At 46.4% G+C, this 27,617-nt stretch overlaps 2 protein-coding genes across 5 annotated transcripts; one reads left to right on the forward strand and one right to left on the reverse strand.

Moving 5' to 3' along the window:
• Positions 1-1,160: 1,160 nt before the first annotated feature.
• LOC144487006 (uncharacterized) lies at positions 1,161-27,466 on the reverse strand. Its single transcript, XM_078205052.1, has 3 exons — positions 27,388-27,466; positions 25,035-26,462; positions 1,161-3,866 (listed from the first exon to the last, which is right to left on the reverse strand). The coding sequence occupies exons 2-3, from the start codon at positions 26,109-26,111 to the stop codon at positions 3,327-3,329; spliced, it is 1,617 nt and encodes a 538-aa protein (XP_078061178.1). The 5' UTR covers positions 26,112-26,462; positions 27,388-27,466; the 3' UTR covers positions 1,161-3,326.
• LOC144486995 (uncharacterized) lies at positions 9,037-20,305 on the forward strand. 4 transcript variants are annotated; one of them, XM_078205036.1, is made up of 4 exons: positions 9,037-9,215; positions 9,678-10,969; positions 13,805-13,882; positions 16,424-17,744. In XM_078205036.1, coding segments are annotated over exons 2-4 (1,014 nt in total). In that variant the 5' UTR covers positions 9,037-9,215; positions 9,678-10,035; the 3' UTR covers positions 16,426-17,744. The 4 variants fall into 4 exon arrangements, with proteins under 4 accessions (XP_078061162.1, XP_078061163.1, XP_078061160.1 ...); XM_078205037.1 differs by lacking the exon at positions 13,805-13,882 and having other exon boundaries at positions 9,077-9,215; positions 16,424-20,305; XM_078205035.1 differs by lacking the exon at positions 9,037-9,215 and having other exon boundaries at positions 9,582-10,969; positions 13,805-13,922; positions 16,424-20,305.
• Positions 27,467-27,617: the final 151 nt, after the last annotated feature.

Below are 27,617 nucleotides of genomic sequence, written 5' to 3' on the forward strand. Positions count from 1 at the left end.
TCAGTCCCCCGCTCCGCCCCAGACGCTTGGACACCCCCCAGGTCCGGTACAACCTCCGGATTAAGGTCAGGGATGTCCAGCGTCCAAGGCCGGGACGGAGAGGACGAGTGGACCATTTCCTCGCCGCCGCCGCACAGGGACACGAACATTGGGGTGTCGCCCCAGTCCCCCGGCATACTGAAAAAGAACTCCGGGTTGTAATCGGCTGAGTGGAACGAATACTAAACCCTCCCTCCAGGACCTCCTCCCGGGTCAGGCAGACAAATGGAGAAATGGACAAAAAGGAGTAGACATGGCGGAGGGAGGGGTCCCAAAGGTCAAGCAGGATCGGCACCACCCCGGACCTAACCTCCCCCAGTGGATGGATGTGGGGGAGGAGGAGCTCACCGGGTAGAAAGGGCGGGACGTTCGAGATGATGATCTTATGGGCGGTGGCCTCCAAAGGGTTCACCGCCAGGAACGTCCCGCCCACCGTGAGCCCCCTCTCCAGGGCGAGGTGGACCGCCCGCTCGGCCTTCAAAAAGAATACGGCCCGGCCGTACATCTTAGAGGCCGCGACAATGGCTGAGGGGCCGACAACCCCAGCCATTGCCTTAACACAGGCCTCGATGGACATGTCGGGGTGGGCGTCGCACTTAACCCCGAGCTGCCGCGTGAGCAACGAAAAAGGTGGCAGGGCCTTGGGAGCGGCGGGGGCTCTGGTAGCCGCCACGCCCGCATAGGTGGGCCGAGAAGGCTCTGCCACCGGCGACGCTGGCGATGCCTCCATAGTAATCAAGGGAGTGCTACGCCCACCCCGAGACTGCCCAGATGCACGGCAGGGTGTATAAGAGGAGGGAAAAATAAGGGAGGGTAGGGTAGGTGGATGGGGGTCTAGGTGCTCTCTCCCCGGATCGAGAGAGGAGAGAGGAGGTCGGAGGAGCAGGAGGGAGGACGAGGGACAAGGCACGGAGGGGGGCCGGTGCCCCAGTCAGGGGGAAAGAGGGGAGGGGGTGTCGGTGTTGGGGGCAGCAGCAGTGGGTGGGGGACTTTACTCCTCCAGCCCTTTCGGGCGCAAACAGTTCAAGTCCGGGGTGTCTTCACCACCCCCCCCGCCCCCCACTGCAGATGGAAGAAACAGTCTGAATTTACTTCACCCCCCCTCCCTTTCAGGTACCGACCTTCTGATGATGAGGGCACCAGCCCAACCACTCAGTCCCTAGATGTTGAAACGTGCCGTCCTCCCTCCCATAGATGGAAAGAAAAAAGAAAGTCACTCCGTGTCCTCTCTCCCTCCAGAGAGAGAGCACCGTCCAGTGGACGGACGGACGGAAGGCAGGTAGGCCAGACGGCAGGCAGGCAGGCCAGACAACAGGCAGGCAGGCAGGCCAGACGGCAGGCAGGCAGGCCAGACAACAGGCAGGCAGGCAGGCAGGCCGGACAGCAGGCAGGCAGGCAACAGCTCACCTTCCTCCCCCTTCCCACTTTCAGATGCTGGAATTAACAAATTAACATTTCTGCCCGGTTTCGAGCCGGGGACCTTTCGGGTGTCAGGCAAATGTGACAACCACTTCACTACAGAAACAACCTCTCTGATGTTGGAGAGGGGAGGAAGTTTCAGTCTGTCTGAAGCTCAATCTTCATTCACACAAAGCCCGCGCTCTGATCAGCTGGAGGACCAGAGTCCTTCCGGTCCTCCAACTCTTCCTATTAATCAACACCTCAGAAGGTCAGGGGGTGGGATCTGCCCTGCAATTCTCAGCTTCCCCCTCCCTTGGACATGCGCAGTCCCCGGCCGGGGGGAGGGGGAGATCACCGAGCGGCTTCTCGCTCTGGCCGGAGCCGCCAGCCGGTTGCCTGGAAACCTTGGCTCGATGTGGTGCAGGGGGAGGGGAACAATGGGTGGGGGCGGGGCTCCCAGGTCCGCGCGCCCGGGCCTGCGCACTGGAACCCGGAGACGTCACCGCGGAGCACAGTGATTCCTATTGGCTGATTCAGGCAGGACTCCATTGTGACATCACAAAGGGGAAGTTGGCCAATGATGATGTAATTTAAACAATGCCTGAGATCACTTCACTTCTTGGTCAGACCCCCTTTTCAGTCCAGTGCTACTTGGAGTTTACCGTCAATTCAACAACTATTGGGTTACAAGTCCCTCACAGTTCTGATCTCAAATTTATGATAAAATAATTTAAATAATGCATGAGAACGCTTCTTAACTAACTACCGACCACTATTTGTTGATTGGTCAGACCCCCTTTTTTACAGATTCGGGAATCTCAGCCACTGAACACCAGCCGGTCCTGGAATAAGTTTAATTCTAACTCATTCTGAGTAAATATTCTCACCAGGTCCTCTTTCGGAGCCCTGCTTAGCAGCTTTAATGGTCCGTGATTGCAGAAACTGAGCAGTCACAAGAATGTGGTCAAGATAGTCCAGTCCCATAATGCCTCACATTCAATCTGCAGTCCTTCAATTATAACAGAATATGTGGCTGTATGTAGCTGCCTCGGCCATTGTCAACCCCAACACTGCCTTCCTGAACTGCTACAATGCCTGAGGTGTAAGTACACCCACAGTGCTGTTAGGGAGGGATTTCCAGCTACACATTCCACACTTCCTCTAGACTGTGGGTGGATACGAGATTGATACATTTCATTCAACTGCACCCAAGCTGAGTTATTCAAATCCCTTTATTGTACGGGACAATATATTCATGATTTCTTTAAAACAGAAATTAAACATTCCCATTTGATTTCAGGTATTAACATATTCTGTTAGTTTGTTCTTTATTGTCAATGTCAGGCTGGGGGTTGTTCCTCTTGGAGAAAAGGAGGTTGAGGGGAGATTTGATAGAGGTGGAGAAGATTCTGACAGGTTTAGATAAGGTGGACAAAGAAAAGCTGTTCCCATTAGCTGACGGACAAGGACGAGGGGGACACAGATTTATGGTTTTGGGTCAGAGATGCAGGAGGGATGTGAGGAAGAATATTTTGATGCAGCGAATGGTAATGACCTGGAACTCGCTGCCTACGAGGGTGGAGGAAGTGGAGACAATAAACAATTACAAAGGAAATTGGATGGGCATTGGGAGGTTTCAAACAGAAATAGTGACTCTGAACTTCCTAACACCCTGTCACTCTGTGATCCGTGTGAAATCTGAAACCAGGTATTCGCAACAAGACTCAAAGAGCATCAGCCCACTGGAGACAAAGTCATGAGACCGGCCAGTCCAGCACAAAGAAACCCTCTGACCCTCCCCATTGACCAACTGTGAGAATGAACAAAATGCAGTCCTGGATGTAATTGAGAGCAGAAACAATAACAGCAGAATCCAACCCCTGGAATCACTCGTGAACTTTTTGGTGTCTCAACAGATGGGATGAAAGACTGAATATCTTCTCACACACAGAGCAGGAGAACGGTCTCTCCCCAGTGTGAACTCGCTGGTGTCTCAGCAGCCGGGATGAAACTTTGAATCCCTTCCCACACTGAGAGCAGGTGAACGGCCTCTCCCCAGTGTGAACTCGCTGGTGTATCTGCAGGTCAGATAATTGACTGAACCCCTTCCCACACTGAGAACAGGTGAACGGCCTCTCCCCAGTGTGAACTCGCTGGTGTCTAAGCAGGGTGGATAAATTAGTGAATCCCTTCCCACACTGAGAGCAGGTGAACGGTCTCTCCCCACTGTGAACTCGCTGGTGTCTCTGCAGGTTGGATAACTGACTGAATCCCTTCTCACACTGAGAGCAGGTGAATGGCTTCTCCCCAGTGTGGCTGCGCCGATGAACTTCCAGCTCTGAAGGGGCTCCGTATCCCTTCCCACAGTCCGCACATTTCCATGGTTTCTCCATGGTGCAGGTGTCCTTGCCTCTCTCTTGGGTGGACAATCAGTTGAAGCCTCGTCCACACACAGAACACGTGTCCAGTCTCTCCCCGCTGTGAATGGTGTGATATTTATTCAGTCTGTGTAACTGGTTAAAGCTCTTGAGTCTGTGAACTGGAACACTCTCACTCGAGTGTGACAGTGTGTTGGTGCTTTTCCAGTCACACTAATGATTGAAATCTTTTCAAACTGACAGCCCAGACAACAATTTCTCCTTCAAGATACAAAGGCCGATGATATTCAGGTCCCAAGGAATATGACTCTGTCAGATCTAGATGTGACGTTTGAGATTTCGGCCTGTGATTCCTCTTTCAATGTCCTGTAAAACAAGTTTACAGAAGTCATCAGTGTCAGTACAGGATAGAAATTCAGAACACACAATTCTAGTTTCTGTGGAACATTCTTTCCTCTCTCCAGACTCGGAACATTGGCTCTATTCTCTCTCTATCTGGTGGATAGCGTGGGAAATGATGCTGCGGTAGATCAGCCAATTCTCAATGAATGGTTGAGGCAGTTCGATGGGCTGAATGGCCAACTGCAGCTCCTATTATGATTTCTGAGTCGTGGACAGGAAGCAGTGAGCATGGATCTGTCAATCAGCCTCAATCAGCATCTTCAGGAGAATTGGGAGGGTGAATATTAGATACAGCAGAGTGAGAATGGAGGGAGACTGTGTGGTATGGAGATTTACAGCTTTTGGGAATGAGAGGGGAAAAAATGTTCATGAGAATCATAGAATTAATACATCTTATCAACCGTCCGAGCTTTCACAATGAATCTCTCTTCTCAGGACACTCTTATCTCTGACTTGTCTGTGCTGCTCGCAGTCTCACAAAGCAGCTGCCTGTGTGTTGATACAAGGGGCCCTGCTCGGCAAGTTTAATGCTCCATGGCTGTGTCTTTAATGACTGAATAACTATAGGAATATGGTCAAGACAGCGAAATCACATGATGCTTTATGTTTCGGTTAGTAACTGCCCATTTTGTTAACATAGCACATTTGGATATATAAATACATATAAAAGCAAAATATTGCGGATGCTGGAATCTGAAACAAAAACAGAAAATGCTGGAAAATGTCAGCAGGTCTGACAGCATCTGTGGAGAGAGAATAGAGCCAACGTTTAAAGTCTGGATGACCCTTCATCAGAGTTCTGACAAAGGGTCATCCAGACTCGAAATGTTAGTCTATTCTCACTCTATAAATATATATACGACAGCTGCCTCAGCCTTGGCCCACTCTAACACATGCACGAAGCAGGGCTGACTATGTGGAAATGCTCAGATTAAAGTTTCCTGCCTTCTCTTTAACAGCGAGTGAAAATGTTTATCGGCTTGCAGACCTTCAAAGGAGTCAGTGTCTGCTATTTCAGCATGAACAGGCTAATCTTCACCGACGTAGGCCCCAGAACATTCTGCTTTTCGGCCTTCACCAGAGGGTGAGCAAGACCAGATTTCTCCATAACAAATACCAAAGGCGAGATATGGGGATATGCTATGCAAATAAAAGATTAGCAGAAGTCAATTTTGAACGCGAAAGGGCGAAAAGCTAGGATTTAATTGGCGAATATGTCCGTCAATGAAGGATTAGAAACATTCCTGGTTTCTGATTTGCTGTAATTGACTATTATTGCCAAGTTATTTTTCTGTAACATCAGAACCACTTGCGGGACAGCTGCACAGGGTTTCTCCTTGTGCACAAGTTATTAAAGGCCCCACATTGGATTGTGCGTGGTGTCCAGTGCTGTTTGTACTCAAGTTGACTAAGGATGCTTAAAGTTGCTGGTACCCAGGATCTCTGACAACTCTCCCTAACCAGACCTTGATTACCCAAAGGTTGGCCAAATCCTCTCCAGTAACTTACCCGCCACTGTTGTCAGGTTCACCGGCCTGTAATTACCAGGCTTCTCTTTGCAACCCTTCTCCAACAATGGAATAACATTAGCCACACTCTAGTCTTCCAGAACTTCACCAGTGGAAAGGGATGAAGCAAATATTTCTGCAAGAGCCTCTGCAATTTCTTCCCCAAACTCCCACAAGATCAGAGGATGCACTTGATTAGATTTATTACTGTCACATGTACTAGTATACAGTGAAAAGAATTGTTTCTTGCACACTATCAAGACAAGGCATACAGTTCATAGAGAAGGAAAGGAGAGAGTGCAGGATGTAGTGTTACAGTCATAGCTAAGGTGGACAGAAAGATCAACTTAGTGCGGGGTAGGTCCATTCAAAAGTCTGATGGCAACAGGGAAGAAGCTGTTCTTGAGTTGGTTGGTACGTGAGCTCAGACTTTTGTTTCATTTCCCAAAGGAAATAGGTGGAAGCGTGAATGTCCGGGGTGCGAGGGTTGATTATGCTGGCTGCTTTTCCGAGGCACCCGGATGTGTACACAGAGTCAATGGATGGGAGGCAGGTTTGGGTGATGGACTGGGCTTCATTCACAATCCTTTGAGGAATCCTTTGTTGAGAAAAGCATGGATGTTAGGGAACTTGAGGAAATAAATAGTGATGTCTTCAGGAGTGCACATGTAACAGAGAAGGAGGTGCTGGAAGTCTTAAAGTGCATCAAGGTAGATAAATCCCCGGGACCTGATGAAGTGGATCCTAGGACATTGTGGGAGGCTAGGGAGGACATTGTGGGTCCCCGAGCAGAGATATTTGAATCATCGATAGTCACAGGTGAGGTGCCTGAAGATTGGACGGTGGCAAATGTTGTGCCTTTGTTTGAGAAGGGCTGCAGGGAAAAGCCTGGGAACTACAGGCCGGTGGGTGAGCCTCACATCTGTAGTGGCTGAGTTGCTTGAAGGAATTTTGAGAGACAGGATCTACAGGCATTTAGAGACGCAAGGACTGATTAGGGACAGCATGGCTTTGTGAGTGGAAAATCATGTCTCACAAATTTGATTGAGTTTTTTAGAACTTAGAACATAGAAAAAAATACAGCACAAACAGGCCCTTCGGCCCACAAGTTGCGCCGGTCGTGTCCCTACCTACCTAGGCTTATATATAGGCTTACCTATAACCCTCAATCCTATTAAGTCCCATGTACTCATCCAGAAGTCTCTTAAAAGACCCTATCGAGTTTGCCTCCACCACCCTGACGGCAGCCGATTCCACTACCCACCACCCTCTGAGTGAAGAACTTACCCCTGACATCTCCTCTGTAGCTACTCCCCAGGACCTTAAACCTGTATCCTCTCATAGCAGCCATTTCAGCCCTGGGAAAAAGCCTCCGAGAATCCACTCGATCTATACCTCTCAACATCTTGTACACCTCGATCAGGTCACCTCTCATCCTTCGACTCTCCAAGGAGAAAAGACCGAGCTCCCTCAACCTATCCTCATAAGGCATGCCAACCAATCCAGGCAACATCCTTGTAAATCTTCTCTGCACCCTTGCAATCATTTACACATCCCTCCTGTAATGAGGTGACCAGAACTGAGCACAGTCCTCCAAGTGGGGTCTGACGAGGGTCTTATGAAGCTGCATCATTATCTCCCAACTCCTAAACTCAATCCCTCGATTGATGAAGGCCAGCACACCATACGCCTTCTTAACCACCTCCTCTACCTGCGAGGCCGATTTAAGAGTCCTATGGACCCGGACCCCAAGGTCCTTCTGATCCTCTACACTGCTAAGAGTCTTACCCTTGATATTATATTTTTGAAGGGGTAACCAAGAAGGTAGATGAGGGCAGTGCAGTTGATGTTGTCTACATGGACTTTAGCAAGGCCTTTGACAAGGTACCACATGGTAGGTTGTCGCATAAGGTTAAATCTCACAGAAGCCAGGGTACGGTAGCCAAATGGATACAAAATGGGCTTGATGACAGAAGATAGAGGGTGGTTGTGGAGGGTTGTTTTTCAAACTGGAGGCTTGTGACCAGCAGTGTGCCTCACGGATCGGTGCTGGGTCCTCTGTTATTTGCCATTTATATTCATGATTTGGATGGGAATATAGGAGGCATTGTTATTAATTTTGCAGATGACACCAAGATTGGTGGCATATTGGACAGTGAAGGTTATCTAGGATTGCATCAGGATCCTGGTCAATTGGGCCAGTGGGCTGATGAATGGTAGATGGAGTTAAATTTAGATAAATGCAAGGTGATGCATTTTGGTGGATTGAACCAGGGCAGGACTTACTCAGTTAATGGTGGGACTTGAAGAGAGCTATAGAATAAAGAGATCCAGGAGTACAGGTTCATAGCTCCTTGAAAACGGAGTCACAGGTGGACAGAATGGTGAAGAAGGCATTCAGCATGCTTGGTTTCATTGGTCAGAACATTGAATACAGGAGTTGGGACGTCTTGTTGGAGTTGTAAAAGACATTGGTAAGGCCACACTTGGAATACTGTGTCCAGTTCTGGTCACCCTATTATAGAAAGGATATTATTAAACAAGAAAACGTGCAGAAAAGATTTACTAGGATGCTACCGGGACTTGATGGTTTGAGTTATGAGGCTGGATAGACTGCGACTTTTTTCTCTGGAGCGTAGGAGGCTTTGTAGTGACCTTATAGAGGTCTATAAAATAATGAGGGGCATAGATCAGCGGGATAGTCAATATCTTTTCCCATTCCATTGTGACCTCACACTCCGACCCATTCCATTGTGACGTCACACTCCCACCCATTCCATTGTGACGTCACACTCTCACCCATTCCATTGTGATGTCACACTCTCACCCATTCCATTGTGACGTCACACTCTCACCCATTCCATTGTGATGTCACACCCTCACCCATTCCATTGTGACATCAGGGCTTCACTCTCCGATCACAATCCCTGCCGGCCTCCCACATGCAGCCTCAATGGCGGCAGTCAGCCCGGGTCTAACACTACAAGCTGCCGCTCCATTTGGTACAAAGGGGGGGAACCGGGAAGTTCATTTCCGGGGTTTGGGTTTGAACAACATGTTTACAAAGTCTCTCCACCCACCCGCCACATTTATCATTCCCCGCACGCCGCCCTCTACCTTGTATTGATCTCGCTTCCAAGTTGAAACCGTCCGTCCGTCGCCATTACCCGCACTGCGCATGCTTCAGGTCCCGCCCCATTCACTCCGATTGGTTGGAGGACCAGCCGCTCCCGCTCGGTCCTCCAGTCCAGCCCCCTCTTCCTATTGGTCCGGAGCTGGCGTCAATCAGCTCCCGGGCATTGTGATGTGGAGCATGCGCAGTGTCATTGCTGGCCTTGGCGCTTGTTTGTCCCGGAGAAGCGGAGTCAGCGTTAGGCGGTGGCTGGGAGGATTTGGAAACACTTTGTGGATCCGCAAACCCTTCAGAATCATTGTCAGCTCCCTGGTTTGCAGCTGCGGGGCTTCTCCCTCCCGGGAACAGGCCCAGGTTAGCGGCCCCATCCTGGCTCAGCCACTGGAGGATGGTTCACATCAGAGGATGGGGGAGGGGGACAATAAATAAGAGGTTACACTTTGGCCTCAAATCAATGAGGGTTCTGATCTCTGGGAAGGAAGGAAACCCTGGGAGGTGGGCGGGAGGGATTCACAAACACCCGCTGGAGGCCCCAACACCCCCAATAAGACCCATTGGTTTTATTGTCAGTCTGCAGACAGGAGCTGGAGAACTGAACCCAGACAGAGGAGAGGGAGGGAGAAAACTGGGAGTGGAGGAAAGAAATGGTGAGATGGGTTTGGATTTCAGCCCAGGGAGGAGGGAGAGTGTGTGGGACGGAGATTTACAGATTTGGGGGAACAAGAGAGGAAAAAATGTTCCAGACGAACTAGAATTGTCTGTTCAGAGTTTGTATCGTGTTCTGACAGTGATGACTTTTCTAAACTGTTTTTACAGGATATTGGAAGTGAAAGATTGGCAGACAGAAAATTCAAACCGGACATCACATCTGACAAAGTCATTCAGTTCCTTCGGAGCTGAATATCATTGGTCTTTGAATATAGAAAGATAAATATTTGTCTGTTCTGCCTGTGGGCAAAGAAATTAAACATCAGTGTGACCGGAAAAGCATCGAGACAAACACACACCCGAGTGAGAGTGTTCCAGTGAACTGAATGTGGAAAGAGCTTTAACCAGTTACACAGCCTGAAAAAACATCACAGTTCACAGCAGGGTGAAACTACGTGTATGTTGTGTGTGTGGATGAGGCTTGAACTGATCATCCAACCTGGAGAAACACAAGGACACCCGCACCATGGAGAAACCGTGGAAATGTGTGGATTGTGGGAAGGGATTCGGTTTCCCATCACAACTGGAAGTTCATCGGCGCAGTCACACTGGGGAGAGACCGTTCACCTGCTCCGTCTGTGGGAAGGGATTCACCCATTCATACAACCTTCTGACTCACCAACGGGTTCACACTGGGGAGAGGCCGTTCACCTGCCCTCTGTGTGGGAAGGGATTCACTCGCTCATCCCACATTGTGACACACCAACTTGTTCACACTGATGAGAGAATGTTTACATGTTCTGACTGTGAGAAGAGTTTTAAATGCAAAAAGGATCTGCTGACACACCAACGAATTCACACTGGGGAGAGACCGTTCACCTGCTCTGTGTGTGGGAAAGGATTCATTCAGTCATCCCACTTGCAGACACATCAACTTGTTCACTCTGATAACAAACTTTTTAATTGTTCCCACTGTGAGAAGAGCTTTAAAAATAAAAAGGATCTGCTAACGCACCAATATGCTCACACTGGGGAGAGGCCATTCACCTGCTGTGTGTGTGGGAAGGGATTCAGCCGTCCATCTGCCCTATTGAACCACCAGAGAATTCACACTGGGGAGAGGCCCTTCACCTGCTCAGACTGTGGGAAGGGATTCACTCGTTCATCCAACTTATTGAATCACCAGCGAGTTCACACTGGGGAGAGGCCGTTCACCTGCTCTGTGTGTGGGAAGGGATTCAGTCAGTCATCCAACCTGCTGACACACCAGAAAGTTCACAGTGCGGAGAGGCCATTTACCTGCTCTGTCTGTGGGAAGGGATTTTCTCATTTATCTTATCTTCTGAAACACCAGCGAGTTCACACTGGGGAGAGGCCGTTCACCTGTAATGTCTGTGGAAAGGGATTTATTCAGTCATCCCACCTGCTAACACACCAGCGAGTTCACAAACGACTGCAAGGTTTGGATTCTACTCTTAATGATGCTGTTAATCATATCCAGGACTGAATCGTGTTCACTCTGACAGTCTTCATCCGTTGAGGTTTAATATTCTGAATAAATATGAAATAGACCAGCTTTGTTTTTTAAAATTGTTGTAGATTTTTGTTTAACATCACCAGGCTGGAGCTCAGAAAAGACAATCGGGGGTGGATCATATGGCAAACAGGACGCAGTCCTTCAGGGTCACAGAGGGACAAACAGCACTTTGCTCTTCCTCGTCTCTCTTCACGACAGCAAAGTACCCGTGTGGTTTAATCCTGAGATGTGCAAGAATCTCAGTCACTCCCTTCTATGTTTCAGCGCTCCTAGACCAGGAACAGAAGTTCCTTTACAACTGTGTTTAGAGTCAGGAAGAACAACAGTGAATGCTGGAAGCATGCTGCTAAATCAGAGATTGGTGCAAAACTGGGATCTGTTCCTGACTGAGAGTGAAATGGCAGGATTAGATTTCCAGACTGAAAATGCAGAAAAGTCTAAAATATTTTAATGTGTTTGTGTGTCAGTGCCAGTTTATTGAACAGAAACCAGCTCAAAATAAATTGGTTAAAGTCTGCATTAAAGTAGCAGCTGGAGAGTTCAAAGGAACCTGTTATCTGCTGGGACAATTAGACAACAATTTGATTCCCACTGAGACCCACAGTGAATGAGGCTCCCGCGGGCCTCATACAAAAAGTGACGCAGACGTTTCAGGGTCAGAGAAAAAGAGTCGGATCTCAACGAAAATGCGCAGGAAATGAAGGCCACAATACAGCCCCAGCTGAATAATATTCCCCCACTGAGCTCAGCCATTGTCAGTGTTGTGAAATGTCACATTTGCCATCCTATTATTCCCGGATCAAATCCAACCATTCTCCGATCCCATCCGCACAAAATCTGCAGATTACCCCGGGTGAATAACTTCCTTAATCTGTACTTAGAAAAATTCTGGATTCGGTGCCTATCTGCCCGGCGACACATTTTAAAAGTGATCTATTATCAAATGCAGCCTCAGAATTGTTCCATTTTCAAGTCCGTGGAGCAGAAATAATAACTGATTGAAATCAGAGCTTTTCTATTTGGGGAATAGAGGGGTACAGTGAAGATTTACTATGCTGATTCCTGGGATGGCAGCTCTGTCATATGAGGAGAGATTAAATCCGTTAGGATTATATTCACTGCGGTTTCGAATAGTGAGAGGGGGTCTCATAGAAACTTATAAAATTCTAACAGGGTTCGACAGGGTAGATCCAGAAGACTGTTCCCAATGGTGGAATCCAGAACCATGGGTCATCTTTTGAAGATAAGGGAAAAACTGAGGTGAAGGGAAATTCCTTCATCCAGAGAGTGTTGAATGTATGGAATTCAATACCACCGAATGTAGTTGAGGCCAAAACGTTGTCTGATTTCAAGAAGAAATTTGATATAGCTCTTGGGGCTAAAGGGGTCGAGGGGGAAGGAGGATCAGGATATTGAATTCCATGATCAGCTATGATTACGATGAATGGCGGAGAAGGCTCCTGCTTCTAGTTTCTATGTTATGAGTCCGTGAAATATTTCCTGGTGCAGAGTTGAGTGACTACTTATCCCCGGTATACTTACAGCACTAACTATTAATTATGTTGAGTCCTGGATGCTACTCATTAATCCCTGTACGTTAGGCTGCTGAATCATTGAATCCCGACAATGCAGGATGGAGCCTGTCCCGACAACAATCCCACCCAGGCCCTATCCCCGTAACCCACATATTTACCCTGCTATCCCCTGACACTTAGGGTAATTTTGCGTGGCCAATCCAGCAAACCTGCACAGTTTAGGAATGTGGAGGGAAACTGGAGCACCTGAGGAAACCCACGCAGACACGGTGAGAAAGTGCAAACTCCACAGAGACAGTGACCCGAGGCTGGAATCGAACCCGTGTCCCTGGGGCTGTGAGGCAACAATGCGAACCACTGCGCCACCGTGTCACCCATAAATGATTAAATTAGAAAAAAGGATCTGCCTTAAGAAAGATTGATGGACTGAGTTCTGAGGAAAGCGAGTTAACCAGTTAATGAGACAGAATAAGTGATGATGTGGGAGAGAGCAGAGAGAGAGCAAAGACTTTAGAAATAAGTTTACGGCCAGGGAAGGAATGTGATTGGAAAGTGCCAGCTATATTAAATCATTAACTAACAGTGATTGGTTCACTGGTTACGGGGCGGCATGATGCCACAATGGTCAGCGCTGCTGTCTCACAGTGTCAGGGACCCGGGTTCAATTCCGGCTTCGGATCACTTTCTGTCTGAGTTTGCATGTTCTCCCAGTGTCTACGTGGGTCCCCTTCGGGTTCTCCTGTTTCCTCCCACAGTCCAAAGATGTGCAGGTTAGGTTGATTGGCCATGCTAAATTGACCCGAGCGTCAGGGGATACGCAGGGTAAATACATGGAGTTGCGGGAGTGGAGCCTGGGTGGTATTGTGACCGGTATAGACTCGATGGGGCGAATGGCCTCCTTCTGCACTGCAGGGATTTTATGATTCGCAGCTGACGTCAGCTCAGGGAGATGAGCCAATCGCAGCACTGAGAAACGCCTCCCTGTTTCTGAATACTTGAAGCTGCCTCTGATCTGAGTTCACTCTGTGATATAAGACTAGAGGCAGCAACTTATTGTAAACATTGTCGCTGCTTACTGTCCAATCAGGAACCATGTATCTCCTGTGTGCTTTACTGATAACAATGACCACGCTGCCCGGTGAGTCTGAGCTCAGATCCTCAGTGTGTGTTTCATGGGTTATATTTGTTCACAGATTTCTCACACATTCTACATTTTGTTGCAGGAATCAATGGCCAAGATTCAGTTTCCCAGGACCCGGCTGAATTAACGGTTCAGGAAGGATTGAACGTAATAGTGAATTGTAATTACACAACAACGGATGCTTTTCCAAATCTCTTCTGGTACATCCAGTATCCCGGGGAAGCTCCGAGATATTTACTGCAGAAATATAGCACGGGGGGCGGAGAAAAGTCTCCAGATTTCCCTGACCGGTTTTCTGCTGATTTGGACAAGGACAAGAAAACAGTTCCTTTAAATATCACTGGGGTCCATGTCTCTGACTCTGCCGTGTATCACTGTGCGCTGAGCCCCACACTGTTACAAAGGCGCAGTGAGCCCGTACAAAAACCTGCAAAGGCACTCTCACCTCCTCTCACTGAATCAGATCTGTGACCTGGATTGTGAACTGTTAATACAAACAGAACAATTGTATAACGAAGAGTTAGTCCGAATGTTCTCATTCCATGGTGCTGAATGTGCCATTCTTGTTTAAACACTCTGCAATGCTGAGACTGGGAGAAGTGAACAACAGGGGGCAGCATTGCAGCTTCCATTTTACTATTATTCCTTCCAAAGTGGATAAGCTCACACTTACCAACGCTATACTCCATCTGCCAGATCCTCGCCCACTCACTTAGCCTATCCAAATCTCTCTGCAGACTTACCGCATCCTCCACGCAATTCACTTTCCCACTCATCTTTGTGTCATCCGCAAACTTTGTTACCCAACACTCGGTCCCCTCCTCCAGATCGTCTATGCATATGGTAAATACTTGAGGCCCCAGCACCAATCCCTGTGGCACGCCACTAGTCACCAACTGCCAACCAGAAAAGCACCCATTTATTCCAACTCTCTGCTTCCTGTTAGATAGCCAATCCCCAATCCACGCTAACACTTTACCCCTAACTCCGTGCACCCTGATTTTCTGCAGCAACCTTTTGTGAGGCACCTTATCGAACGCCTTCTGGAAATCCAAAAACACCACATCCACTGGTTCCCCTCTGTCAACCGCACTCGTTACATCAACATAAAAATCCAGTAAATTTGTCAAACACGACTTTCCCTTCATGAATCCATGCTGCGTCTGTTTGATCAAACCATTTTTTTCCAGGTGTCCTGCTATTTCTTCCTTAATGATGAATTCCAGCAATTTCCCAACTACGGACGTTAAGCTAACCGGCCTGTAGTTACCCGCCTTTTGTCTACCTCCTTTTTTAAACAGTGGCGTCACATTAGCTGTTTTCCAATCAGCCGGCACTTCCCCAGAGTCCAGCGTATTTTGATAAATTACAACCAACGCATCCTCTATTACTTCTGCCATTTCTTTCAGTCCCCTGGGATGCATTCCATCCGGGCCCGGGGACTTGTCTACCTTTAGTCCCATTAGCCTCCCAAGCACTACCTCTTTAGTAATAGTAATCATTTTAAGGACCTCATCCCCTACAGTCCCATGACCGTCAATTTTCGGTAAGCTATTTGTGTCCTCTACCGTGAAGACTGATACAAAAAACTTGTTTAAGGCCTCAGCCATTTCCTCGTTTCCCATTATTAAATCCCCCTTCTCATCTACTAAGGGTCCAACATTTACTTTAGCTACTCTTTTCCTTTTTATATATTTGTAAAAACTTTTACTATCTCTCTGTCCCTCCCCCCCCCCTGGGCTTTGCCCCCCCCCCCCCCCTGGGCTTTGCCCCCCCCCCTGGGCTTTGCCCCCCCCCCCACGGGCTTTGCCCCCCCCCCCGGGCTTTGCCCCCCCCCGGGCTTTGCCCCCCCCCCCGGGCTTTGCCCCCCCCGGGCTTTGCCCCCCCTGGGCATTGCCCCCCCCCGAGCATTGCCCCCCCCCGAGCATTGCCCCCCCAACCCACACATCCTGGGACACTAAGTGGCAATTGAGCATGGCCAATCAACCTAACCTGTACATCTTATAAACAGTAAGAAGTCTCACAATACCAGGTTAAAGTCCAACAGGTTTATTTGATCGCACGAGCTTTCGGAGCACTGCTCCTTCATCAGGTGAATGGCCACTCACCTGATGAACCTGGTGTTGTGTGCCCACCCCAGTCCAACGCCGACATCTCCACGTCATCTTATGGACTGCAGATTGATTCTCTGTAGAATCCTGTTCTTTCTCTCTATCAACATTCCTCTGCAAGTTTTATTTCCTTCAAGTACCCATCCAATTTCATTTTGAAATGATTGAATCTTCTGTTCCACCATCCTCATAGGCAGCGAGTTCTAGATCATGTGCTCTCCCTACCTAAATATAAATCTTCCTCAAATCCCTGCTCTACCACTACTCAAGTAATGTCCTGTATGTTACACTTTTATCCAGTATTATAGACATCTGTCTGGCAGCCTGCATGGAGATTTTCAGCTCCCTGTGTCCAGGACAGGAAGCCGTGAGCATGGATCTGTCAATCAGCCTCAATCAGCACCTTCAGGAGAATTGGGAGGGTGAATATTAGATACAGCAGAGTGAGAATTGAGGGAGAGTGTGTGGGATGGAGATTTACTGCGTTTGGGGAATGAGAGAGGAAAGAATGTTCCATAGAAACTAGAATTGTCTGTTCTGAATTTCTGTCCTGTACTGACACTGATGAATTTTGTAATCTCCTTTTGCAGGATATCAGAAGGTGGGGATTTACAGACAGAAATCTCGAATCAAACGTCACATCAACATCTGACAGACATTTGATTGATTGGGACCCGAATATCATTGGCCTTTCAATCTTGAAGGAGAAATCTTTTAATGTTCTGTCTGCGTCAGAATTTTTTATAACATAAATGTGACTGGAAATACACCAAGACACAGACACACCTGAGTGAGAGTGTTCCAGTGCACTGAGTGTGGAAAGAGCTTTAACCAGTTACACAGCCTGAAAATACATCGCAGTATTCACAGCGGGGAGAGACTGTACCCGTGTTCTGTGTGAGATTTAATTGACTGTTTAACCAGGAGGGTGACAAAGACACCTGCACCATGGAGAAACCGTGGAAATGTGGGGACTGTGGGAAGGCATGTCAGTGCCCATCTGAGCTGGAAACCCATCGACGCAGCCACACCGGGGAGAGACCATTCACCTGCCTTGAGTGTAGGAAGTGTTTCACTCAGTCAAGCAACCTGCTGAGACACAAGCGAGTTCACACTGGGGAGAAACCGTACACTTGCTGTGTGTGTGGGAAGGGATTCACACATTCGTCCACCCTGCAGGATCACCAGCGGGTTCACACCGGGGAGAAGCCTGTCACCTGCTCCAAGTGCGGGAAGGGATTCAGTCGGTTATCAAACCTGCAGGAACACCAGCGAGTTCACACTGGGGAGAAACCATGCACCTGTTGGGCGTGTGGGAAAGGATTCACTCAGTCATCCAGCCTGCTGAGACACCAGCGAGTTCACAAGTGATGACAGGGGTTGGATTCTGTTTTATTGCTGCTGTTAATCACATCCAGGACTGAACCATGTTCATTCTGACAGTTGGTGAAGTGGGAGGGTCGGAGGGTTTCTTTCTGCTGGACTGGCCGGTCTCACGACTTTGCTTCTAGTTCGCTGATGCTCTTTGAGCCTGGGAGAGCACATTGCCACTGAAATGATCCACAAAAGCTGATGAAGGACATTTATTTTATCCTGGATAGTAAATAGTGTTTTTCCTACCACTACAGGTAGATTTAAAATAAATACAGAAAGGACTGGAAAAACACAACACGTCTTGCAGCATCTGTGGAGAGAGAAACAGTGTTAATGTTTCACACTACTGGATTGGGAATCAATCTTGTAAACCTCCTCTGAACTGCTTCCAATGTATTTATATCCTTTGTTTAATAGGAGACAAAATTGTACCCTGTGTTCAAGGTGCAATCTCAGCAACGCCCTGCACAACTGAAGCATAACATCTTTACTTCTATGTTCAATTTCTCTCAGAATAAAGGATAACATTCCATTTATAAGAACTTTGATTTGTTTGAACTAAGATTTATGAGGGTTCTCTTGTTTACAATAACCTCCCCAATCGTAAATCACACCAGGTTCCAGTGACTTAATCATATGGCAAGAAAGAACACTTTAAATGGTGAATTCAGAAAGTTTATTAACCATTAAAAATGTAACGAGTCAGAAAGATAAAAAAGCAAAGTATCGATCAACAGCAAAAGGAGGAGAGCTTAACTTCAACTTCTCCATCCTTCTCAAACCAGGACATGAAGTGATGGCTCTGAAAACGTGGATAACTTGTAAAACTAACAGCTCTCAACGTCTCTCTGTAGGGCACAGTGTGAGGCACTGCTGCCTCACAGCAGAGGGTTCGAGTCCCGGCTTGGGTCACTGGCTGTGCGGAGTTCGCCCATTCTCCCCGTGTCTGTGCAGGTTTCCTCTGGGTGCTCCGGTTTCCTCCCACAGTCCGAAAGACGTGCTGGTTGGGTACATTGGCCATGCTAAATTCTTCCTCAGTTTACCCAAACAGGCACCAGAGTGTGGCGACTGGGGGATTATCAGAGTAACTTCATTGCAATGTTAATGTAAGTCTATGTGTGACACTAATAAACAAACTATAAAAAAAGTTAACTTTTAAAAACTTCTACCAGATTGGTTTCTCGAATCCCCTTTTTTATACTTTCAAAATGTAGAAAGCCATCCTCAGCTAATTGTTAGGAATTAGCCAATTGGTCTATAACTTGTCAATAATGAAATTGATTTGGTTTTTAGCTAATTGCACATATTGTCTTAATTTTAAGACATACCTTTCTCTCAAACGATATCTCTTAGCTTGGGGTAGCCCAAGTGTTGACCGATAATTGGTTCACATCAGTCATTCAATGTTGAGACATCTTGAACAGGAGCCGATTCATTCCCTCCAGTCAAGGTTAACAAGTCCTTTCATCTTTCTTTATTCTGTCAGCATGGGAAGGGAACATCTTATAATTCCCACAGCATTTTAACCATTCTTAAAGTGTTTATAATTCTAAAAGTTATAAACCTGTGTTCAAATTTATATTTCCAGCCTTTATAACATATGTATTAATGAATCATTTATTATTTAATTGTCTCACAATTAATGCTGTCTATTTAACTAATCTGGCTGCTTTCCAATTGTGGGAACTTCAGGCCACAAAAAAGGTAGTTAGAGTCGTAGAGGTTTACAGCATGGAAACAGGCCTTTCGGCCCAACTTGTCCATGCTGCCCAGTTTTTACCACTAAGCTAGTCCTAATTGCCCTGGAATATTACTCATGATCTGTGCTTCCAAGCATTTTGAATGTGCATCTACAACAAGCAAAAACATGTGATTCATGAAAGGCCCCCCAAAGTCCACATGTAGTCTGGACCACGGCCTATCAGGCCACTCCCGAGGATGAAGTGGTAATGTACCCAGTGTGTTGTGGGGAATGAACTCAGAAGAATCATTCAACACTCAAACCTGATTCAATCGACAAACAGTTTATTGAGTTACGCCAGCGGGGAGAAGCCACAGGGGCTGACCATGTGCAACTCCACCCAATAAAGAATATCATCAATTCTTATCCAGTTACTCAGCCCATCCCGGCTGGACACAATCCAATCAGAATGGTGATCGATTACATACATTATAGGTTCAATAAAATTAGTATCTGGGCATTATGGGGCTTTGTGATCATCTCATGGACAGATAGGTGCCCCCATCATGATGTTTTCCAGACCCCCTCGTCTACCATCCTTGGGGTTTTCTTTGTACATAGACTCAGTTTGAAAAGGGGTGGATTAAAAATTCTCAAATGGATGTCAGCACCCTTCCTTTGTTTCAATCTAATGACCACACGGTCTGGGAACATTTCTATTTAATAATCTCTCCTTTTAAACTCTGTTCTTCAGTATCCAATTCCAGAATTTTCCTTTTCATTGTGTTAATTGTGTCAGGATTAAATCTTTGGACCTGACAGGAAGTTTAACCCAAGATCAATCCAACACAGGATTGGTCAGAATCGTTTCATATGTACCAAATTTTAAATAACTGAAGGGGGCGACCTTTATGCTTAATATCATGGATATTTTTACGTGTGTATATCAAATTTATTTTAAAATATTGTCAACAGTTCACAGCAATGCGATGACTCATGGAGAGGCTCCTTGCACCCCCTAATCACTTCAGACAGCCTTAATCACTTTAGACTCCAAGCAGGGAAACACAGACAATAGCTCAACTGATTAGATTATGCAAGAAGCTCAAATCACAAAGGGAGCCCTCCAGAAACAGATCAGCCCAGGGGAAATGGGATCAGCTCCACCTATCTATAATGGCTGTTTTAATATCTCGCTATTGTGCCACTGCTTTGTGTTATGAGCTGGTACTGATCATGTAACTTGTCGTAAATGTTGAACCTATTACCATATGTTTGGCATGAAGTTCAAAACCCTATAAACTGTAAAGCGCATAATGGCCAGGCAGAGCAGTTGACGAGCAGCTGTCTCTCCCCAGGCCTGCGGTTTTGTTATTTTAAACAGAGAATAAAATTTGTGTTGCCTTTTTGTACTGTACTCATGTCTGCTTGTCTTTCATGCTGGTAGGAAGTGAGAAAACTTCCCCTTACAATAACCATGACAAATTAAAACTCTCAATTTCATGAGTGAGTTTTATCTGGATTAAAATTCCCACATGTTTAGTAAAATATCCTGGAATCCTGTCTCTGGACAGTAAATATGGCTCCAGGTTCATAACTTTTGAAAAAAAAAGCTTTATTCATTACACTTCCATTTTAAAAATCTGTTTGATTTAAATCACAGACAAAAAACCTCAAAGCTTAAAGCGTTCAACCCACAAATATCATCCACACACCAACAGAGAAACTTAGCATGTGCTTTACAATAATAACCAAAATTAATTACTTAAGCATTCTTCTGATTCTGTTTTTAAACTCCCAAAAATGCCTTTAATTAAAGACTCAAGGTAAGGTTAATTCCCCAGAAAGATAAACCTTAACAAATGTAGCCCAAAACAATGATAAAACACATCTACAAACATCCACACAAAAACAAACAAAACACACAGATTCTCACAGCTTGTAAATTTCAAACAATGAATCCTCAGCATTCTCTCTCGCAGCTATAACTTCTTAAAGCGACAGAGCACTACAAGCTCACAACTCCTTGATTAAAATAAGATGCAAGATCCTTCATTGTAACTTAACCCTTTTTAAGCCAACTTCCAAGGCCTGATTTTATCAGCAACATCTAATCTTTGTTAATTTAAAATCCCAAACACGTTACCACCTGCAAACTCTTTGTTCTTTATCTGGTGTTGAGGTGACAACAAAATAAAATTCTCAGTTATTCCAAATTCCTCCAGGGTATGCTTAAAATTTCCACATTTAACTGGCTCCAATAAATCCACAATTATAAACTAAAATAGACACGAGTTTCTGGGTGATTTAAAAACAAGTTAAAAACAAGATGCCAGAGGAAAGATAGAACAGGAGGAAAGAAAGGAGGGGGAGTTGCACTTTTGATTCAGGAAAACATCACGGCAGTACTGAGAGGGGATATATCCGAGGGTTCGCCTACTGAGTCAAAAGGGTTGAACTGAGAAAGAAGGGGGAAATCACTTTGATATGGTTGTACTATAGGCCCCCAAATAGTCGGTGGGAAATTGAGGAGCAAATATGTAAGGAGATTACAGATAGTTCCAAGAAAAATTGGGTGGTAATAGTCGGGGATTTTAACTTTCCCAACATTGACTGGGACAGCCATAGTATTAGAGGCTTGGATGGAGAGAAATTTGTTGAGTGTATTCAGGAGGAATTTCTCATTCAGTATGTGGATGGCCCGACTAGAGAGGGGCAAAAGTTCACCTCCACTTGGGAAATAAGGAAGGGCAGGTGATAGAAGTGTTAGTGAGGGATCACTTTGGGACCAGTGACCATAATTCCATTAGTTTTAAGATACCTATGGAAAATGATTGGTCAGGTCCAAAAGTTAAAATTCTAAATTAGGGAAAGGCCAATGTTGATGGTATCAGGCAGGAACTTTCGACAGTTAACTGGGGGAGTCTGTGGGAAGGCAAAGGGACGTCTGGTAAGTGGGAGGCTTTCAAAAGTGTTTTAACCAGGGTTCAGGGTAAGCACATTGCTCTTAGAGTGATGGGCAAGGCTGGTAGAAGTCGGGAACCCTGGATGACTCGAGATATTGAAGCCCTCGTCAAGAAGAAGGAGGCACATGACATGCATCGGCAGCTGGGATCAAGTGGATCCCTTGAAGAGTTTCGAGGGTGTAGGAGTAGAATTAAGAGAGAAGTCAGGAGGGCAAAAAGGGGACACGAGATTGTTTTGGCAGATAAGGCAAAGGAGAATCCAAAGAGGTTCTATAAATACATAAAGTGCCAAAGAGTAACTAGGTAGAGAGTAGGGCCTCTTAAGGATCAACAAGGTCATCTATGTGCGGATCCACAAGAGATGGGTGAGATCATAAATGAATATTTTTCATCATTATTTATTGTTGAGAAAAGCATGGATGTTAGGGAACTTGGGGAAATAAAGTGATGTCTTGAGAAGTGTACTTATAACAGAGAAGGAGGTGCTGGAAGTCACAAAGCGCATCAAGGTAGATAAATCCCCGGGACCTGATGAAGTGTATCCCAGAACACTGTGGGAGGCTAGGGAGGAAATTGCGGGTCTCCTAGCAGAGATATTTGAATCATCGATAGTCACGGGTGAGGTGCCTAAAGATTGGAGGGTGGCAAATGTGGAGCCTTTGTTTAAAAAGGGCTGCAGGGAAAAGCCTGGGAACTAAAGGGCGGTGTGATTCACATCTGTAAGTTGTCAGAAGGTATTTGAGAGACAGGATCTACAGGCATTTGGAGACACAAGGACTGATTAGGGACAGTCAGCATGGCTTTGTGAGTGGAAAATCATGTCTCACAAATTTGATTGAGTTTTTTGAAGGGGTAACCAAGAAGGTAGATCAGGGCAGTACAGGTGATGCTGTCTACGTGGACTTTAGCAAGGCCTTTGACAAGGTACCGCAAGGTAGGTTGTTGCTTAAGGTTAAATCTAATGAAATCCAGGGTGAGTTAGCCAAATGGATACAAAATTGGCTTGATGACAGAAGACAGAGGGTGGTTGTAGAAGGTTGTTTTTCAAACTGGAGCCTGTGACCAGCGGTGTGCCTCAAGGATCGGTGCTGGGTCCACTGTTATTTGTCATTTATATTAATGATTTGGATGAGAATGTAGGAGGCATGGGTAGTAAGTTTTCAGATGACACCAAAGTTGGTGGCATTGTGGACAGTGGAGAAGGCTATCTAGGATTGTAGCGCGATCTTGATCAATTGGGCCAGTGGGCTGACGAATGGCAGATGGAGTTTAATTTAGATAAATGCAAGGTAATCCATTTTGGGAGATCGAACCAGGACAGGACTTACTCAGTTAATGGTAGGGTGTTGGGGAGAGTTACAGAACAGAAATCTAGGGGTACAGGTACATAGCTCCTTGAAAATGGAGTTGCAGGTGGACAGAGTGGTGAAGAAGGCATTCTGCATGTTGGTCAGAACATTGAATACAGGAGTTGGAATGTCTTGTTGAAGTTTTACAAGACATTGGTAAGGCCACACTTGGAATACTGTGTACAGTTCTGGTCACCCTATGATAGAAAGGATATTATTAAACTAGAAAGACTGCAGAAAAGATTTACTGGGATGCTACCGGGACTTGATGATTTGAGTTATAAAGAGAGGCTGGATAGACTGGGACTTTTTTCCCTGGAATGTAGGAGGCTTAGGGGTGAACTTATAGAGGTCTATAAAATAATGAGGGGCATAGATCAGCTAGATAGTCAATATCTTTTCCCAAAGGTAGGGGAGTCTAAAACTAGAGGGCATAGGTTTAAGGTGAGAGGGGAGAGATACAGAAGGGTCCAGAGGGGCACTTGTTTCACACAGAGGGTGGTGAGTGTCTGGAAAAAGGTGCCAGAGGTAGTAGTAGAGGCAGGTACAATTTTGTCTTTTAAAAAGCGTTTAGACAGTTACATGGGTAAGATGGGTGTCGAGGGATATGGGCCAAACGTGGACAATTGGGATGAGCACAGGGGTTAAAAAAGGGGCGGCATGGACAAGTTGGGCTGAAGGGCCCGTTTCCAAGCTGGAAACCTCTATGACTCCATGACTAAATCAACTGTCTGCTGAAAGGGTTAACTTTTCTACAGAACCGAAAGGGGTGGGGAGTGAGAAGAAACTTGGCACACAGTTACATCACTTTACATAATTTTTAAAAACTTCTCTAACAACAAAACAAAGTTGATTTTAAACTTTATCTATGAATTCTTTTGTTCTCTTCCTCAACCTAATTATTTTAATTTGTTCAGTTTTTGTTAGGGATGGGTAACTTCTGTTCTTTATAAACTGGTTCACTCATTTTGTTAATTCTACATGGGCTCGGAGAATCAGAACCCAGACTTTATCATCCTGATCCTTTTTCTCCTTCTGCCACCACTCCCTCTGTTTTGAAGGAGGGTCATGGGGATTCCAATCAGAACTAATCATTTCATCAGAAGAGTAAAATACTGCAGATACCGGAATCTGAAACAAAAACACAAAATGCTGGAAAATCTCAGTAGGTCTGACAGCACCTGTGAAGAATGGAGCCAAGGTTTCGATAATGGATGACCCTTCATAACAGCTCTCATGAAGTATCATTCAGACTCAAAATGTTGGCTCTGTTCTCTAATCATTTTATCGATACATTTCTTGTTCTTAGTTTGAGGTTTAAAGTGAGAGGGGAGAGATACAAAAGGGTCCAGAGGGGCAGTTTTTCACTCAGGTCGTGGTGAGTGTCTGGAACGAGTTGCCAGAGGCAGTGGTAGAGGTGGGTACAATACTGTCTTTTCAAAAGCATTTAGACAGTTACACGGGTAAGATGGGTATAGAGGGATATGGGCAAAATACGGGCAATTGGGACTAGCTTAGTGGTAAAAACTGAGCGGAATGGACAAGTTGGGCTGAAGGGCCTGTTTCCATGTTGTAAACCTCTATAACTTCCTAACACCCTGTCACTCTGTGATCCGTGTGAAATCTAAAAACCAGGTATTCGCAACAAGACTCAAAGAGCATCAGCCCACTGGAGGCAAAGTCATGAGACCGGCCAGTCCAGCAGAAAGAAACCCTCCGACCCTCCCCATTGACCAACTGTGAGAATGAACAAAATGCAGTCCTGGATGTAATTGAGAGCAGAAACAATAACAGCAGAATCCAACCTCTGGAATCACTCGTGAACTCGCTGGTGTCTCAGCAGGTGGGATGAAACTCTGAATCCCTTCCCACACTGAGAGCAGGTGAATGGCCTCTCCCCAGTGTGAACTCGCTGGTGTCTCTGCAGGTGGGATGACTGAGTGAATCCCTTCCCACACTGAGAGCAGGTGAACGGCCTCTCCCCTGTGTGAACTCGCTGGTGTGTCCGCAGATCAGATGAGTTAGTGAATCCCTTCCCACACTGAGAGCAGATGAATGGTTTCTCCCCAGTGTGAACTCGCTGGTGTATTCGCAGGCTGGATAACAGAATGAATCCCTTCCCACACTGAGAGCAGGTGAACGGCCTCTCCCTTGTGTGACGTAGCTGGTGTCTCTGCAGGTCGGCTGACTGAGTGAATCTCTTCCCACACTGAGAGCAGGTGAACGGTCTCTCCCCAGTGTGAACTCGTTCGTGTGTCCGCAGGATGGATGAGTTCGTGAATCCCTTCCCACACTGAGAACAGTTGAATGGCCTCTCCCCAGTGTGAACTCGTTGGTGTCTCTGCAGGAGGGATAACAGAATGAATCCCTTCCCACACTGAGAGCAGGTGAACGGCCTCTCTCCTGTGTGAACTTGCTGGTGTTTCTGCAAGCTGGATAACTGAATGAATCCCTTCCCACACTGAGAGCAGGTGAATGGTTTCTCCCCAGTGTGAACTCGCTGGTGTATCCGCAGGCTGGATAACAGAATGAATCCTTTCCCACACTGAGAGCAGGTGAATGGCCTCTCCCCAGTGTGAACTCGTTCATGTGTCCGCAGGGTGGATAATTGAGTGAATCCCTTCCCACACTGAGAGCAGGTGAACGGCCTCTCCCCAGTGTGAACTCGCTGGTGTCTCTGCAGGTCGGATAACTGACTGAATCCCTTCTCACATTGAGAGCAGGAAAATGGCCTCTCTCCAGTGTGAACTCGCTGGTGTCTCTGCAGGAGGGATAATCGAGTGAATCCCTTCCCACATTGAGAGCAGGTGAATGGTCTCTCCCCAGTGTGGCTGCGTCGATGAGCTTCCAGCTTAGATGGGGCTCTGTATCCCTTCCCACAGTCCCCACATTTCCATGGTTTCTCCATGGTGCAGGTGTCCTTACCTCTCTCTTGACTGGACAATTAGTTGAAACTTCGCCCACACTCAGAACAAGATTACAGTCTCTCCCCGCTGTGAATGGTGTGATATTTATTCAGACTGTGTAACTGGTTAAAGCTCTTTAGTCAGTGCATTGGAACACTCTCACTCAAGTGTGGCAGTGTGTTGATGCTTTTTCACTCACACTGACATTTCAAATCTTTTCAAATCGACAGACTGGACAATCATTTCTCCTTCTGGATTCAAAGTCCGATGATATTGAGGTCCCAAGGAATATGACTCTGTCACGTCTAGACATGACGTTTGAGATTTCGGCCTGTGATTCCTCTTTCAATATCCTGTAAAACGAGTTTACAAAAGTCATCAGTGTCAGTACAGCAGAGAAATTCAGAACAGACAATTTCTATGGAACATTCTTGCCTCTCTCATTCCCCAAAAGCTGTAAATCTCCATCCCACACACTGTCTCCCCATTCTCAGCAGGTCTGGCAGCATCTGTATGGAGAGAAAAGAACTGATGTTTCAGAGCTTTGACAAAGGGTCATCGAGACAAGAAACATCAGCTCTTGATGTAGGAAGAGAGATTCCTATTCGCTGATTCAGGCAGGCTCCATTGTGACGTCACAATGCGGAAGTTGTCCAATGAGCTTCAGATTGAAACTTCCTCTTCTGGACAACATCTGGGAGGAAATCAATGTTTCCCCCTTTCCATTTCTTTTCTCATTCTGGGGAAATTGGGGACTTGCAGCAACTGAAGGGAGTGAAGTGAATTCGGTCTGTATATTCCACACATTTTTACTCCAGTAATGTAGACATTTATTTGTCTGGCAGCCTGCATGGAAATTTTCAGCTCTCTGCATCCAGGGCAAGAAGCAGTGAGCATGGATCTGTCAATCACACATGAGGACGGCCTCAACCGGGATCTTGGGTTCATGTCACACTATCTGTAACTCACACTGTCTGTAACCCCCACAAATTGCCTGGGCTTGCAAAATCTCACTAACTGTCCTGGCTGGAGACAATACACATCTCTTTAACCTGTGCTTCATCCTCTCTCCACTCACATTGTCTGTACCTTTAAGACTTGATTACCTGTAAAGACTCACATTCCAACCATTATTTTGTAAATTGAGTTTGTGTCTCTGTGCCCTGTTTGTGAACAGAACTCCCACTCACCTGATGAAGAGCAGCGCTCCAAAATCCTGTGGCTTATGCCAGCAAATTAACCTGTTGGATTTTAACCTGGTGTTGTGAGATTACTTACTGTCTGAGGCTGAAACAGGCTGTTCACAACCAGGGTGAAATAGTTCATCCCAATATGAGCTTCCAACCACGTCCACATCATCATCAAGACCACCTTCATTCAAAGTAATTAATTAATTAACAGTAATGAATCATAAAATACATTGTAGGAGGAGGCCATTCAGCCCATCGAGCCTGCACCGACAACAATCCCATCCAGGCCCTATCCACATATTTACCTGTTAATCCCCC

Source organism: Mustelus asterias, unplaced genomic scaffold (assembly GCF_964213995.1).
Source record: "Mustelus asterias unplaced genomic scaffold, sMusAst1.hap1.1 HAP1_SCAFFOLD_551, whole genome shotgun sequence".
Lineage (NCBI taxonomy): Eukaryota > Metazoa > Chordata > Chondrichthyes > Carcharhiniformes > Triakidae > Mustelus > Mustelus asterias.